This window comes from Xenopus laevis, chromosome 7S (genome assembly GCF_017654675.1).
Source record: "Xenopus laevis strain J_2021 chromosome 7S, Xenopus_laevis_v10.1, whole genome shotgun sequence".
NCBI classification, from domain to species: Eukaryota; Metazoa; Chordata; class Amphibia; order Anura; family Pipidae; genus Xenopus; species Xenopus laevis.
The window spans coordinates 21789353-21807924 of NC_054384.1; the positions used below are offsets into that span (position 1 = coordinate 21789353).

Sequence of the window (18572 nt, forward strand, 5' to 3'; positions counted from 1 at the left end):
CCATGTGCCTTTTATTATAGTCCTCCCTTATATTTTAATTTGATTGCCATTTTTAGCTTAAGGAAAGAACAAGTGAGGCTCTATTAAGTAATTATTAATTCATGTATGAAAGGAAATCTTTGATGTTAAAGTATACACACTGGTAATATTTATCTTATTAATAGCATAACAACGCTTTAGAATAAAACTGCTTTCTAGAACACTGCAGCAACATAAAATTTGTAGGTCCCAGAGAACGCTGAACATTGAAGATTTTTGTATAAAATAATAGGAAATCTGTGCAGGTTACAATATATTTTATTGGATGATGCAAAAAAGTAGCAACCTCTAAAATTCATGGAACATCTGTGTATAATTTTTATGTTATGTTTATAACCAGTGTCACAGCTTGTAAAGATCTCAGTGAAATAAAGCATACGTTCATATTCTACTGAAAGATGGCAGTTTGGCAGAAGTCTCTGTGTAATATTCATTCCATAGCATCCTTCTTCCATAAATTGTTAACAAAATTGGAACGAAAGCCTGTAAACTGAAAGATACCATCCAGAATAAAGAATAGTACTGGTATATCGTACATCAATAAACCTTCTCCAGTTCTGGACTACAAAAAGCAGCATACACAGAAAGCAACCCGGGTATAAGGTTAACACATTAGGTCTGAACCATGAGCACTTATATATATAACCATTATTTAAAGGGATACTGTCATGGGAAAAAGACATTTTTTCAAAATGAATCAGTTAATAGTGCTGCTTCAGCAGAATTCTGCACTGAAATCCATTTCTCAAAAGAGCAAACAGATTTTTTTATATTCAGTTTTGAAATCTGACATGGGGCTAGACATATTGTCAATTTCCCAGCTGCCCCAAGTCATGTGACTTGTGCTCTGATAAACTTCAATCACTCTTTACTGCTGTACTGCAAGTTGGAGTGATATCACCCCTCTCCCTTTTTCCCCCCAGCAGCCAAACAAAAGAACAATGGGAAGGTAACCAGATAACAGCTCCGTAACACAAGACAACAGCTGCCTGGTAGATCTAAGAACAACACTCAATAGTAAAAACCCATGTCTCACTGAGACATTCAGTTACATTGAGAAGGAAAAACAGCAGCCTGCCAGAAAGCATTTCTCTCCTAAAGTGCAGGCACAAGTCACATGACCAGGGGCAACTGGGAAATTGACAAAACGTCTAGCCCCATGTCCGATTTCAAAATTGAATATAAAAAAATCTGTTTGCTCTTTTGAGAAATGGATTTCAGTGCAGAATTCTGCTGGAGTAGCACTATTAACTGATGCATTTTGAAAAAAACATGTTTTCCGATGACAGTATCCCTTTAACACACACCATGAAAACATCTAAGTGCTGAACAGTTGTCCAGTATGGTTATCGTAGAGTGACCATCTGTTGTGGTTGCATTGAGTTGTTGTCTTCAGTGATCAATGTCTGAATGACCTGCAAGACTAAAAAATCTTGTCACCTGATCACTTCCATCAGAGCATGTAGAAGGAAGGTTCCTGGTATCCAGAGAACTAAACATATGGATCAGTGTATATCTCTAAACTTCACACAATCTGTTCCATCAGTCAGTGTATACCATAAGAATGGACCAGTTTGCCCAGTTAAATTCAGTGTTGGTCTGGACATCACACCCCATTTTCACAAGGACTAGTTGCAACCTTTTGTAAAACAAACTTCACTGACTTTTGAAGACCATTAAAATACCCAATATTGCCACAGACTCTTCCCACAGAAGAAGAAAGTGTCACGTGTACTCCATAGCAGACATTGCACATTTTCAAATAGTACAGTTTGAGTTTGAGAAAAAGGCTTGAAAATGATCTCTTTTACAAGAGTCAAGTTAAAAGTTAAAATCAATAAAAGCTTCCCCTGATCATTTTAAACATTAATTGATTTTGGGTGCTTGAATAAATGAACTTATTGGGTGCAGTGTCCCATCAAAAATGTGATCAACGTAACCATGTATAAGATAAAAGCTACATTTCCATACTTAACACATAACTGGGGTCCATTAATGTACATTAGAAGATGATTTTGCCATCATTTAGAGAGCAAAATATTAAATGAGAAATGGGAATCTCAGATTTTAGCAGTAAAGTTTAGATCCTGAGATTCTGGTGAAAACTCAAAGGGTTCCTATGAATGCAAACGTCCTCAAACATAAGCAGCTACCCCTTTGTTTGAGATTACAATCTCTGTCCACTGCTCACATGACTTCCATTAGACAACTTGCTCAAGCATGTCCTGGAGATCATTCCAGATGTTGATAGAGAATCATCACTTTATCACTGTACTGCTGACACTATGCTCAGCAATCATAATGGAATCTCTGCTTGATATTCAGCACCTTTCAGAGGCTGACATTTTTATTTTGAAATCATGTTAATCCCATAACACTGCTGAGAGATGGAGGATATTTAGTGATGTTCTGACATGTCAATGTATACACCTGAACTTATTAAGATATTTCACTGCAGAGTGGCAGAATACTAATGCAATTAAGACTTTTCTCATTTATATAAGATATGTATTTACAATATGTAAATACTGTTCAAGCTATATCCCTGTATAATGTGTATGTACCTCCGTCCATGTTCTCACCTCTTTACACACACACATATGCCAGAAATACATAGTTACTTATTTTACAGCACTCTGCGGGTGTTTTCAACAACACCAAAGTCTGTTTTTGGTAAAAAAAAAAACAATTGGCCACTGGGAATTTCCCTGTTATCCCTGTGGGCCCAGGAGTCAGTGGGCTCTCTTGCTTCTAACCATTTAGCCTATTTCATGGTCATTCTTTATGGGGAAAATGCTTAATAACAGAAGAATATAGTAAGTAGATATAAAAGACTAGGAGAATAAAGAGGTTGAGTGAGGAGAGGAGGAATAATAATTTGGAAAGTGGGTCCACGGTCTAAGGTTTTCTGGTGGTCCCCTGGCATTTAAGTCTGATTCTGACTGACTGTGACCTTTCTCAATAAAACGATAGTGACCGAAACATCAGGTTTTTGAACCAATAATAAACCCACTTTGGTGTTGTTGAAGAGACCTGTAGAGTGCTGTACTTTGTAAAATAGTAGGACCCAAAAACTGTGATAAATAATGTCAAATCTCTGCCATGAAAATTAAAAATGATCCAAGTGAATTTGCTTCAGGGGTTAGTCCTGGCACCTGCCAGAGTCATTTCCAATTGTTCCTCTCAACAAGGACAGGAGTCTATTTAAAATGATATAAAATGATTGCAGAGTGTGAATTCCATCTTTGTTAAGAGGAACAGAATGATTTTTGACACTCTAGAAAATGTCAGCAAAAACCTTTAGTCATATTTCCAGTGAAGGGCGCTGCTAAATACCGAAGAAGTTTCAGCTGTCAGGAAACATCAAATATGAATATCTTTCATCAGTACCCTTTAAAAGAGAGACGATCTATAGCCAATAGCACAGAAGCACTGCAAAGGATTGTTTAAAACCACATCTTTATGTACAACACAAACAATAGAACAGGAGTGTTAAGGGCAAACAGGCCAGCAGCGTTGCTATATGCATTTTATACAATTCATACTAGAGTAAAGGCTTTATTCTAAAACAATTCTACCATTTCATTAAGCAAACAATCACAAACATATACATAATGTACATAACTAGTCCATCAAATAGAAACTGCACTCACAGGTCTTAAGTATTTTTAAAAAAAAATTATTATCACATTGGCGGCTGACGTTTCGGCCTAGTCCTAGGCCTTTCTCAAAGTGTATATATGTATAATGTATATAAATAGATATAAATATTACAGCATTTTACACATCAGCAATGATGTTTGGCCAGTGTACTCCTAATTACATTGGTTTATACTACAATCCCGAAAGACAGGTGGAGCTAAAACTTTCAGTACCAACAAAATGGACAAGAAATATAATGACATAAGCAGATTACAAAATAATGTGGTACTCACAGTCTGGAGAGAGCCTGGTTATTCTGGAAGAGAAGCTCAGGCAATGTGTGCAGCTGGTTACGGTTCAGGCGCCTGAAACAGGACCAGGAGAACAATGTTAAACTGTAATACACAGACCATGTTAAAATAGAGGCCATTTATAGATGACTAGATGGTCAGGGCCCTCAAATGTTGGATCATTCCTCATTAGTGATGGGCGAATTTATGCCGCCAGCGAATAAATTCGCAAAACGGCCGTAAGAATTCGCCGTTTCGCGAATTTTCCGCCATTTCGCGCAAAATTCGCAAATGTTCCGGCGAAGCGAAACAGCGCAAATTCGCCCATCACTATTCCTCATCGAATATGGCTGAATGTGTAGATGCATTGGATCTATTAACTTTAATTCTCTGTTAAGTACATCATTAGCATCTCCAAATAAAACACTCTGAAAACCAATGAGACGTAGTAAAGAATTCAATATAATTTAAAAAGCCACAGAAAGTTTGGCATGGAATGTGCCTTTAACCTCTGTTGGCTTTCAAATGCCCACTACACCCACAAATGTCCCTGTCCCTGCTATGGAAAGATATATTTACACACCCAGTAGGCCCACTCTGTCTCTGGGTTTCTAATCCACTCCTGTTTTTGGCTACTTGTAAAAGCATTATCATAGGGCTATGGGAGGTAATGAAAAAAATGACTTTTTAGAATTAACTAATGACAGGATGGGCAAGACTTGGGAGGCAGAACTAAATACTATTATTATTTTTCATGTGACAAATTCCAGTTTTCAGCACAACTCACATGTCAGCAACAATTAGCGAACTAATGATTAACTGATGAAAACTTTTTTTTAGAGACGGAGATAGAACTATGAGGCACCTGTAAAACATAAGCCACAAGCTTTTAATAATAAATGGAGGGCACACCAAAACTTTCAAAGGTTAGCGAGAGGTGCAGAAACAAATGTTACCCCTACTAAAGGTAACCAATATCAATAATCAATCTGCATGTTTGCACACTCATAGAGTGTGCAAACATGCAGATTGATTAAGCCACAAGCTTTGCAAGGAAAAACTATTGCAGTGTAGCAGTCCTGAATACCACTGGTGTATGGGGGAATGTTAACGCATAACCCTAAAGAGTATAACTATAATATATAATTGATATGATTACATCAGAATGAAGATGTTACAGGATGCAGAGAGTATTTTATCAAGTATAACACATTATTATTCTTAGAACTCTACAACTACACTGCATGCAGGTTATAGATCTACTCAAAGAACGGACATCATGATTGAGGAAGATGCGGATCCATTTACAGCTGCCCCTAGGTCATGATGCCTTTCCCTCATAATTCTACTATTCTGACATCTAAGCCATTGTTCACTCTGAAACATTAGCATGCTGAGCACTGTATCCCCTTACAAAGAAGAAACAAAAATCCCCCCTCTTGCAAAGTCATCCTCCCCCCTTTTGCAGAATTATAGTCAGCATTCTGACCAAAGCATGATGGGAACTATATTTATAAATCTGGAGGTTGTATGGAAGCACCTGTTTCCAATATATTTTTTATCCAACGCTTTATTTATTTTGCATGCACGAGTGCTACTCTAAATATCACATACGTAAAAGAAAAGCATTTATGTTATACATTTTCCCATTTCCTACAATGTAGACACAAACCTTCTTTTCTACAGACCCTGTAGTGTCAGATTTAGAGATATTTTCCCCAGTATTAACACTTACAGCCTCTCGAGTTCCTTCATGTCGTCAAAAGCTCCACGTTCAACATTGCTGATCTGATTTTCCATTAGTTGCCTGGAAAATAAAAAACAGGATGTTCTTTTTAAATATATTATTTCTCAGTAAAAATATATCTCACTCGCCATCAATCTGTTCTGAAATCATTAAGAGAATGTACAAGGGAAGCTTCACCTAAACTTATTTTTGAAATTGACTGAAACCTACTAATGTACTTAGAACAGGTATGGAAACAAAACTTTATATTATACATGAGCATATTTATTTTTCTTTTTTTTAACTGCAAATTAATATGTGTACTGCGGCAGTCATTTCTTGTTCTGTTATAGATGTAATGTACTTAAAGGAAAACTAAAACTTAAAGAAGTTGCCTAGAAATCCAGAACTTAATATTTTGGCCATGTTTACTAGCCAAAGCATCAAGACCCTTAGTAAGGAAGATCCCCATATAAATATAAATAAAAGGAGCAGCAAGACAGAAGGGTTTGATGCGGGAAACAGCATTAGTAGTGAGGGGTGCAACCAATCGGTTGCTCTGAGAGGAGCGGAGGAACATATTAAGAATTGATTTGTTTAAAAGAAACTTTATAGATAACAGGTCTCTTGAAACACATACAATCCTTGTTTTCAAAAATATTTTTCTCATATACAGACATGTTTTGGTTTGCACTCACAATTCAAAAGAATTTTTTTTACGGTATACTGAGTAAACTGGTCAAACTTCATAGGTTTATGCCCTTTTCAACCTCAGATACACAGGGGCAAATTTACTTACCTCCGAAATTGCGCCAGCGACAGCTTTGCTGACATCGCAACACTTCGCCAGGCGTAGATTCGCCAGGACAACGCTAATTCACAAAAATCCGAAGTTGCGTCCAGGGTTCCTAAAGCTATCGAAGTTGCGCTAGCGATAATATGATAAGCAGTTACGCTAGCGATTCCTAATTTGCATACGGCGCCAAGTTAAAGTACAATGGGCGTATATGTTGCAGCAACTACATTACACTACACAAGCCCAGGGAACCTTAACAATATAATATCGAGGTATAATATTGACCCTACATGTGTGCCCACTAGTTTAGGTGCCATATGCTAGGAAATGTAGGGGGGAAGGAGGGTACCAAAGAAAAAATATGATCTTTTTCAGCCTACCACCCTGAAAAACTGAAAAAGTCGCCAGTGTTTTTTGTCAAAAAATGTTTGAGGAACTCCTATCTACTCTATTGCACTTCGCCTGGTCTGAGGTGGTGAAGGCAAGTCTGGCACAAGACTTGGACATTAAAATCCACATCTTAGTGAATTTGCGTAGTTACACCCATTCGCCAGAGTGAAAATTCGCCTGATGTTAGAGTGGGAAGTAGCGCTAAAGTCTATCTCCTTCACTAGCGAATATACGCCAGCGCCCGTTAGTTCCCGAAATTACATCACGTTGGCGTTACACAGATACATCCATCCATCACGTTTGACCAGTTTGACCCTAATCAACTAAAACTATGTATAGAAGAAAATACTGTAGTTAAATCCAAAAACTGGTTTATTTGATTTATCAGTAAAGAATAGAGTAAAATCTTGGTTATTAGAAACTCATTTAGCTTGAAGTTGGGGAACACCAGCACAGACGCTACAGTACACAGTGTCGTTACCTTTTCTCTATGTGTAAAATCACTGTGCAAATGTTACTGCATGTTAGATTAAAAACAGGTGAAGCAGAACATCAAAGTGGCACATTAATGGTAATTGCTGCTTCTACCATAAACCATAAATCAAGCAAGAGAATATATAAAGAATTCTGCACAATTCATTTTTAGCCAGCTCCTGATGACTTGAAGGCTGCAGTCCTTTTTTTTTTATTAATTCCTATTACAAAAGAGCCATGCATTACTTGTAACATATATTCTTAGATATATGACTTGTGTCATATCATCCAATGAAAGGTGTATTATTAATGCAACTATTAATTAATGTAAAAAGTAATATTAGAAGCTACCTTAGGTATAAAAGCCTGTGGCTTCACACCTTGATATGGTCATTGAACTCCTTGTGAGTTCTAAGGAGGATACATTCTGAATAATAATATAATAAACCTGAATTAAACACATGGTAGACACATAGAATAATGGGATAATAGGCAAGCAGTAATGTATGAATAAATATTGATTTGGAATGGGGATCACCTCACTGTATGTATACGTGTAAATTCTGATATTGAAGGGCAAAGGAAAGGTAGTGTCAGTTGGAGATTGAAAAGATGTTAGGAACCCTTCCATAATTCTATTTGCTTAGTTTCTAGCCCCAGGCCAACCCTCTGTGCTTCTCCCTCCGCAAACACATGCAAAGTACAGAAATTTCTCCAAATTCTTTACAGCACATAGGGCCAACTTTAAAGGGTACAGGGGATTCCTGGGCACCCCCAAACAATTATCCCAGGCCAGCATTCCCATGGCCAACCATCATGTTCTATTTCTCATGACTAAGCACTATGGAGTTAAACCTTTTACTTGGCTCCCAAATTCATTGCAAAGTTATAGATATATGAACACCTGGCTCTTACAGTCACTCTCCTACTTTTGCAGTGATATAAATAATTATTAATATTCAAATTTCCCCTAGCTTGCCATCAGATTGGGTTTTCAAAAAAACGTATGGACCCTTGTAGGGCAGACCTTAACCACTTCACCACTGTTGTTGCATCCTACCGTCTGGGATTAGACTTTATTCTATTTGTACCTATAAAATCTACTGTAAACTTGCAACAGTGCAAATTCTATGTATTAGAGTAGAGGTCACCAATGAGAAGTGAGATAAAGGTTCTTACAAAACTCTCAGTTGCTTGAGCCCAGAGAAGTCATTCTTACTGATCCGTGTAATGTTGTTCCCATACAGCTCCCTGCAAGCAGACAAAGAAAAACATTATGAAATTATTTCATTTATTAAAGGGGCATTATCAACAAAAGAAAATCATGTTTACCAGAAAACACTGTGTAAAGTGTATGCTGTGTGGTTTGGAACAAAATTGATTGAGTTTAATATAAATCCCTAACTGTTTCAAAATGTAATTTTAGGAATCCTCGGTACAGGAAGAAAAATGTCCAGTGTTATACAGAAGCATCCAAGCTTCATACCATAGAGAATATCCTTAGGTGTATAGTTAGTATTAATATATCATGTTACTGCTTAACAGGTAAATGAGAAATCACAATTCATCTGCATTGTGCTCCTTTCTACTTGTAGCTGATTGTAAGTCCACAAAGACTGGCACCTGCTTTCCACAAACATGGAGGTTGCCACCAACCAAAAGAAATGTTTGTATATACACACATACAGTATATAAATACGGTGACATAGTATTCAGTGAGGGAGAGCTGACAACATTGTTTTATGAACTAGCAGGGCAAAAAAAGTGCATTCAACTGATGCCACATCCATCCACATGGTATTGCTGCTGACCTTTCTTTGGGATTGTTCTCCTAGGTAAAAGAAAATCCTGGGATGCATATCCCCCATCACTAAATTCCCTTTCCGCATTCCAGTGCTGAAAATTATATGACATAAAGGGGCAGATTTATCAAGGGTCGAAGTGAATTCGAGGGAATTTTCGAAGTAAAAAAATTGAATTTGAAGTAATTTTTTGGATACTTCGACCATCGAATAGGATACCACGACTTCGAATTTACTTTGTCTTCAATTCAAAGTAAAAATCGTTCAACCATTCGATAATCGAAATACTGTCTCTTTAAAAAAACTTCGACTTGAATACTTTGCCAACTTAAACCTGCCGAAGTGCTATGTTAGCCTGTGGGGACTTTTTATGTTATTTGGATTCAATGGAAAAATCGTATGATAAAATCGTTCGAATCGTACGTTTCGAAGTACGATAGGCATACGATTAGAATACGATCGTACGATGTATAAAATCCTCTGACTTCGACTTCGAATGTCGGAGGATTCTATTCAATGGTCGAATTTCAAAGTATTTTCCACTTCGAAATTCGATCCTTGATAAATCTGCCCCGTAGAGTTTCTGTAGGTTGAACACTTTCCTCAATATTGCATTTATTTACCCAAATACATAAACTCATAAACAGGTACCACCTCATCATTTTAATGTATGTAATATTTACAGAATATTATAGAAGTACTATAGGCCCCCAAAATATGGTGGCTTAATATGTTACAAAGGGTCTGTTGCAAATAAACAAACCCAATGGTGAGCAGCTCTGCATAGCTAAAGCCATAACCTGACAGTCATACTGCATGGAGGCAGCTTGGCTGATCCAATGTGCCCCATCAATACGCACCCACCTGGACGTCTTAGAAATATTGTTGTTCTACAAGCATTTCCCCCAGGCATAATAGAGGACCCAGTTGCATCAGAAGGTAGACTGGGTATCTACTATATAGCTATTCATGAAAATGTACATTACAGTTTTAATGATATGCCTTTACTCCCCAAATGGTAATGGACTACAAATCTTAGAATGCTTTACCCTATCATTATAGGTTGCTTAATGCTCTTGCACTGTACCAGGGGGCTCAGATGGTTATGGCCAGGGACAAGACAACAGCCAGAAGTAAAATTTTAGAGTCTTTGTACAAATCACACAGAAACCCTATGAATTGAGAAGCTCTTAAATCGAAAATTGATTGCCAGATGTTTGTAGACCTTTCATGAAAAAGAAAAACTCATCAGATTTAGCATTAACATTCTTTCTCCCAAAACAACTGAAATCTGTTACCCAAGTTAACTGAACTTTAAAATTCCTTTGCTCAAGCTTTCACTACTTAAAATGCAAACACGATCTTGATATAGCCCAAAATACACCAGGTCTATTATTCTCATGTCTCAGACACAAATTAGCAAAGGAAGAACTTAATTCCCTACAGGGAATCTCAAATAATAAGAAACATTTTAATAAAAACATATTACAGGTACTGACATTTCAAGGCCCCCAAGCTGACTGTATAGTAGCGAAATAGAGAGTCTTAAGACTTTCATTTCACATGCCAAGCCTTAAATGAGTTTCTATCTATACTGCTGGATCCAATGGTGCCCAGACACTTGCAGTTTTATCACAATAAAATGGTTTGGTTATCTGGGTACTCTGGATCTGGATACCTAGGAGTAGCTTCTTGTATTGGTTTTCATACAATCCAAAACTCCACTATTAATTAGAAAGGTGAAAACCTAATTTAATGTTTAAAAAAAAGGTGAAATAAACTGTTTCAGGGAGGATTTTGACATTACAAACTGTTGTATCAAAAAAGCTGCCATGTTATTCCTAGCACTTGTTGCAAGGTTCTTTCAAATCCTTAGTTTTCCACCAAACTGAATATAAGACCTAGACATATGGGGTCATATTTTGTTCAGATGTGTTGCTTTTTCATTTGTGCTCAAACTTGATTATGTAAATGTGGGTTCAATTAAGTTTTATGATTGGCTGAATTGTTTGTGGAAGAATTGGTACTTAAAATTAAAATTAATTTGGTACATCCCTAATCATAAATAATAATGACCAGTGAAATTATTGCCATGAGCCGCCTATGGGCCCAGGGATGTTATGTGGAATGCTCTGTATTTTGCTTTGTTTCAGATCAGATGCACGGTGGAGGCTGGTAAGAACTTAAAAGAAGCACACTGGCGATCAAGGCAAAGAAGATTTACAGGTGTGTCCAGTTTATCCTTGAAATAAAGGGTTAACTTACGGAAATTAACATGGGTCCGGGTGCTCATGCTCCAAACCTTCAGCTTGGGGAGGTGATGAACATACTTAGGGGGGTTATTTATTTGAATCTGAAACATTCACATAATACTCAGAATACTACACTGACCAAATCCGCACTGACTTTCCCCCCCTATTTATCAGTAAATGTTTCCGAAAATTTCTTGTGCAAGAAAAACTCGATAAAATTGTGAACAAATCTGAATCATACAAATTTTTCACTGAAAACTACGACTTTTTCATATTTGATGCACAAAAACTACGAAGTCTTCAAATTATTGTATGAAACCCAGCGCAGATCAGGATATCAACAAGACATCTGCCATCGACTTGAACTGGGCAGGTCTGAGTTGGCAGACTTTAACCACCATCTGGGTTTAATAAATCATGAAAAATCTGTGTTTTTTTCTTTGAAAAAATTGTGGTTTTCCCCTTTACAATCCAACCAGAAAAAAACAAACTTTAATGAATAACCCCCTAAATCTTCAGATACAGGTTGGCACAAACTGGATGTCACTTGGAAAATAAAGCAGTAAAAACATTTAAGAAAAAACATCTCAATATGTAGCCTTAGGGGTTTTGCGCTTTGTGAGCACTGGGCAAATTCACTAAAGGGCAAAGTGACTAACGCTGGCCAGACTTCCCCGAGATAACGAAGCGAAGGAGATAGACTTTAGCGCAACTTCGCACTCTAACGCCAGGAGAATTTTCACTCTGGTGAATGGACGTAACTACGCAATTCACTAAGATGCGGATTTTAATGAACGTTTCCTCTTGCGCCAGACTTGCCTTCACCACCTCAGACCAGGCGAAGTGCAAAAGAGTAGATAGGAGATCCTCAAAAAATAGTTGACAATTCCCAAAGAAAAGTCCCAAAAAACACTAGCGTCTTTTCAGGTTTTTTTTAGGGTACCCGGCTTCCCCCCTACATTTCCTTACATATGGCACATAAACTATACACTGGGCTCATGTGTAGGGCAATATAACAACTTTATTTTATCTTATTAAGGTTCCCTGGGCTTGTGTAGTGTAATGTATCTGCTGCAACATATACGTCCATTGAAATTTAACTTCCCGTTGTATGCAAATTAGCCAACGCTAGCGCAATTTTGCTTTACTTGCAGAATTAACGCTAGCGAAACTTCGCCATCGTTCGGCGCCCTTGACGCAACTTCGCATTTTAGTGAATTAGCGTTGTCCTGGCGAATTTTCACCTGGCGAAGTGTGCCGATGTGAGCGAAGCCATCGCTGGCGAATTTCCAGAGGTTAGTGAATTTGTCCTTAGTCACAGGCTGTGATATTTTTTTCTTAAACTACTTTTTTACTGCATCATTTTCTAAGTGACGTCCTGAGTGCCGACCGGTATTTGAAGAATAAGTGAAATCTACCAAAGCAAAGACGAGATGTCCCATTTCAGATCCCTCTTTAAAATCTCAACTTGACCTCTCCAGCTCTGCTCTAAACCCTGACACATACAAGTCAATATAAACTGTATAACCTATGTAATTATGCTATAACCTTATTACATTTTGTAATAATGTTATGTACTGTAGATTGATTCAGTTGTTTATGTTTGGGGTATAGATTGGAGGTCCTGTTTATCAAAGCTGCTGTTTTTTGTGGTTTACTGTGTAAAACTTTATGTTCCCAGTAGACAATACGCAGGTCCACAAGTCAGTTCCATCGAAAATTCCAGCTGGTAACAAAAATGTTATAGAAAAGGTCTCTTTTCTTTACCAATTTAACGTTTCCTCTTTAAAATTAGGTAATGCCACGAAAAAGAGTATTAAAGAGATCAACTTCAAACGGATTGTTTTAACACTCTTTTTATTGTCAGCGTATATTGGAACTATAGCGGAACCTTACAAAGATGTTATTTTTTATAGAGTAGCATGGTAAAACCCATACATTTCTTTCAACCACAGGAATCTCCAATTCACATCTGGTACTTTACATCTAAAGACCCTGACTCAGACAAGATAGTGGATATTGTGTGCAGGCTTCAAATAATACAGATGAAACTCATAATTGCCAAATAAAAGTGTCTTTCATTCTCATGTCTTTACCATTAGAAAATGAGTTGCAGGGAGAGTTTATATTTAATTATGTTCTATATTTAACCCTTTGCCTGCCAAGCACGTACGGCGTACGTGCTGGCAGGCAAATGCTCAGGCTGCCAAGAACGTACATTGTACGTTCTTTGGCAGCTGAGCGCTCTCTCTGCTTCGGCGGCTTTTGCCGCCTCCGCAGAGAGTGGGGAGAGAAGACAGCCCCCTAGGCAACGAGGCTGGGGGGCTGTCAAGTCGGATCTGCGACTCGATTGTCGCAGATCCGACTTCAAAGTAGCAGACGCATCGCATGGAGCGTCTGCTACTACACTCACCTTCTTCCTGCCTGCAGAGCCGCCCACGCACTTCCTGCTGCGCAGCAACTCTGCAGACACGCTGCCAGGACTCCTCCAAAGAAGACAGCGATTCTCCTGCTCCAAAAACGGTAAGTGCACGTTTTTTTACACACTTACCTGCACCTACACATACTTACAGTACATTTATGCATTTTAGTAAAGATTGGAATTTTTTTAAATTTTTTTTTTTTAATTTTAGCACACTTGGTCCCTTTTGTACAGTTATTTACACTTATTTACACTTATTTACATGTATTTGCACACTCAGATAACTTTTATTAGTGCACAAATATGTATACACAAACAGGTGTTTTTTTTTTTTTTTACGAATTCATTATACTGTTATCTTTTGTTTTTTTTGCCTAAAAACGTGTTATTTTGGCAGCGTGACTATTGGATAATCGATTTCGGCCACTAATTACGCTGTCAGAACAATTATTTTGTTATTTCATTGATTTACGCTATTTTTGTGGTTTTATTGCAATTTTATCCCTGCATTATTGTTCCCTATGTATCTTTAGTATCGTTTTGCTGTTTGGTGCTTTGGTATAGAAAGATAGATTTTACTTAGTTTGATCCGCCAAAATATGTGCTTTCCAAAAATATATGGGTTTCTGGGGGTCTTTTTACAGTTTGGGGGTCTTACGGCACATAACGTACAGTTAGGGTTCTCTTTTCTGCAGCTTAGTTGGCTAGCGTGAAAATTCATAGGCACGTTTTTCATTTGGGGTCCATACACAACACATACTTTGGTAAATCTATACATATTGGGCATCAAACTATTTATTAGACCTCTGACGTCCATATTTAGAGAGATTTTTCTTTGTACGTAAAACATTGTGTCCAATAAATGCGGCAAACTGCAACATTTTTAGGCGATTTTCAGAAATATTGTAAAAACCTATATGTTTAGAAAAGCTTTGCAGTTTGGTAGTTTCGTGTAGAAAGACGTCGTTATCTTTGTTGGAATCGGCAGAATGTGTACTTTCCAAAAATGTATGGTTTTGGGGGGTCATTGCTGTTAGGAGGGTCTTGAGGCAAATAATATGAAGTCAAGGGTCTATGTTCACAGAAGGCGAATCGGCAGCGGAGAAAACTCATATTCACTATTTTTATTTGGGGTCCGCACATGCCAGCTGCCTTGGTATATCTATGCATATTGGGCATCAAACTGTTCAGTAGACCCTTGGCATCAATATTTATGGTGTTTTACAATTGTATGTAAGAAATTGGGTGAGATAAATGCGGCCAATTGCAATATTTTTAGGCGATTTTCAGAAATGCAAAAACAGTTGCTTTTATCGCCAAATTTAGGAAAGGCTTGCGACTTGGTACTTTGGAGTACAAAGACATGCATACCCAATTTGGATTCGCAGGAATGTGTACTTTCCAAAAATATATGGTTTTATGGGGTGAACGCACTTTTTTCTACCTTTGGCCCCCCAAAACAATGTAAATGTGTTGATTTTGCAGTACCTGAAATGACAGACCATATGGGGGTCTTCGTTTTGGGGCCCCTATACGCCACGTGCTTGGGTACACCTATACATATTGGGCATCAAACTGTTCAGAGGACCCCAGGCTTTCATATTTGGGGTGATTTGTCTTGATACCTAAAAGTATGTGGGTAATACGATGCTGCAGGGTCGAAATTTTTAAGTCATTTTTGGAAATGTCCCCAAAATCACCAAATTTAGGAATGGTTTGCGGCTTGGTACTTTGGAGTACAAAGACATGCATACCCAATTTAGATCCGTGGGAATGTGTACTTTCCGAAAATATATGGTTTTCTGGGGTGAACTTACTTTTTTCTACATTTGCCCCCCTCAAAACAATGTAAATGTGTTGATTTTGCAGTACCTGAAATGACAGACCATATGGGGGTCTTCGTTTTGGGGCCCCTATACGCCACGTGCTTGGGTACACCTATACATATTGGGCATCAAACTGTTCAGAGGACCCCAGGCTTTCATATTTGGGGTGATTTGTCTTGATACCTAAAAGTATGTGGGTAATACGATGCTGCAGGGTCGAAATTTTGAAGTCATTTTTGGAAATGTCCCCAAAATCACCAAATTTAGGAATGGTTTGCGGCTTGGTACTTTGTAGTAGAAAGACATGCATACCCAATTTAGATTCGTGGGAATGTGTACTTTCCGAAAATATATGGTTTTCTGGGGTGAACTTACTTTTTTCTACCTTTGCCCCCCCCAAAACGATGTAAATGTGTTGATTTTGCAGTACCTGAAATGACAGAACATACAAGGGGGGGTCTTCATTTTAGGGCCCCTATATGCCACGTGCTTGGGTACACCTATACATATTGGGCATCAAACTGTTCAGAGGACCCTAGGCTTTCATATTTGGGATGATTTCTCTTGATACCTAAAAGTATGTGGGTAATACGATGCTGCAGAGTAGATATTTTGAGGTGATTTTTGGAAATGTCACCTAAATCACCAAATTTAGGAATGATTTGCGGCTTGGTACTTTGGCGTAGAAAGACATGCATACCCAATTTGGATTCGTTGGAATGTGTACTTTCCGAAAATATATGGTTTTCTGGGGTGAACTTACTGTTTTCTACTTTTGCCCCCCCCAAATCGATGTAAATGTGTTGATTTTGCAGTACCTGAAATGACAGACTATATGGGGGTCTTCATTTTAGGGCCCCTATATGCCACATGCTTGGGTACACCTATACATATTGGGCATCAAACTGTTCAGAGGACCCTAGGCTTTCATATTTGGGGTGATTTGTCTTGATACCTAAAAGTATGTGTGTAATACGATGCTGCAGGGTAGATATTTTGAGGTGATTTTTGGAAATGTCACCTAAATCACCAAATTTAGGAATGATTTGCGGCTTGGTACTTTGGCGTAGAAAGACATGCATACCCAATTTGGATTCGTTGGAATGTGTACTTTCCGAAAATATATGGTTTTCTGGGGTGAACTTACTGTTTTCTACTTTTGCCCCCACCAAATCGATGTAAATGTGTTGATTTTGCAGTACCTGAAATGACAGACTATATGGGGGTCTTCATTTTAGGGCCCCTATATGCCACATGCTTGGGTACACCTATACATATTGGGCATCAAACTGTTCAGAGGACCCTAGGCTTTCATATTTGGGGTGATTTGTCTTGATACCTAAAAGTATGTGTGTAATACGATGCTGCAGGGTAGATATTTTGAGGTGATTTTTGGAAATGTCACCTAAATCACCAAATTTAGGAATGATTTGCGGCTTGGTACTTTGGCGTAGAAAGACATGCATACCCAATTTGGATTCGTTGGAATGTGTACTTTCCGAAAATATATGGTTTTCTGGGGTGAACTTACTGTTTTCTACTTTTGCCCCCCCCAAATCGATGTAAATGTGTTGATTTTGCAGTACCTGAAATGACAGACTATATGGGGGTCTTCCTTTTGGGGCCCCTGTATGCCACGTGCTTGGGTACACCTATACATATCGGGCATCAAACTGTTCAGAGGACCCTAGGCTTTCATATTTGGGGTGATTTGTCTTGATACCTAAAAGTATGTGGGTAATACGATGCTGCAGGGTAGATATTTTGAGGTGATTTTTGGAAATGTCACCTAAAGCACCAAATTTAGGAATGGTTTGCGGCTTGGTACTTTGGCGTAGAAAGACATGCATACCCAATTTGGATTCGTTGGAATGTGTACTTTCCGAAAATATATGGTTTTCTGGGGTGAACTTACTGTTTTCTACTTTTGCCCCCCCCAAATCGATGTAAATGTGTTGATTTTGCAGTACCTGAAATGACAGACTATATGGGGGTCTTCATTTTGGGGCCCCTGTATGCCACGTGCTTGGGTACACCTATACATATTGGGCATCAAACTGTTCAGAGGACCCTAGGCTTTCATATTTGGGGTGATTTCTCTTGATACCTAAAAGTATGTGGGTAATACGATGCTGCAGGGTAGATATTTTGAGGTTATTTTTGGAAATGTCACCAAAATCACCAAATTTAGGAATGATTTGCGGCTTGGTACTTTGGCGTAGAAAGACATGCATACCCAATTTGAATTCGTGGGAATGTGTACTTTCCGAAAATATATGGTTTTCTGGGGTGAACTTACTGTTTTCTACTTTTGCCCCCCCAAAACAATGTAAATGTGTTGATTTTGCAGTACCTGAAATGTCAGACTATATGGGGGTCTTCCTTTTAGGGCCCCTATATGCCACATGCTTGGGTACACCTATACATATTGGGCATCAAACTGTTCAGAGGACCCTAGGCTTTCATATTTGGGGTGATTTGTCTTGATACCTAAAAGTATGTGGGTAATACGATGCTGCAGAGTAGATATTTTGAGGTGATTTTTGGAAATGTCACCTAAATCACCAAATTTAGGAATGATTTGCGGCTTGGTACTTTGGAGTACAAATACATGCATACCCAATTTAGATTCAGGGGAATGTGTACTTTCCGAAAATATATGGTTTTCTGGGGTGAACGTACTGTTTTCTACCTTTGCCGCCCCCCAAAACGATGTAAATGTGTTGATTTTGCAGTATCTGAAATTACAGAACAAACGGGGGGTCTTCCTTTTGGGGCCTCCTATGCCACATGCTTGGGTACATCTATTAATATTGGGCATCAAACTGTTCAGTGGACCCAGGATTTTATATTTGGGGTGTTTTACATTGATACCTAATGATGTGTGGGAGATATGTTGCTGTAGAGTGGAAG

General features: G+C 38.2%; 1 protein-coding gene across 1 annotated transcript in view; it reads right to left on the reverse strand.

Annotated features, from left to right (window-relative positions):
- slit1.S (slit guidance ligand 1 S homeolog) overlaps window positions 1-18572 on the reverse strand; it is a 233092-nt gene that overhangs the window by 176987 nt on the left and 37533 nt on the right. The window contains 3 exon segments of the mRNA NM_001087109.1: window positions 3975-4046; window positions 5707-5778; window positions 8537-8608. Of these exon segments, the coding sequence (NP_001080578.1) occupies window positions 3975-4046; window positions 5707-5778; window positions 8537-8608 (216 nt within the window).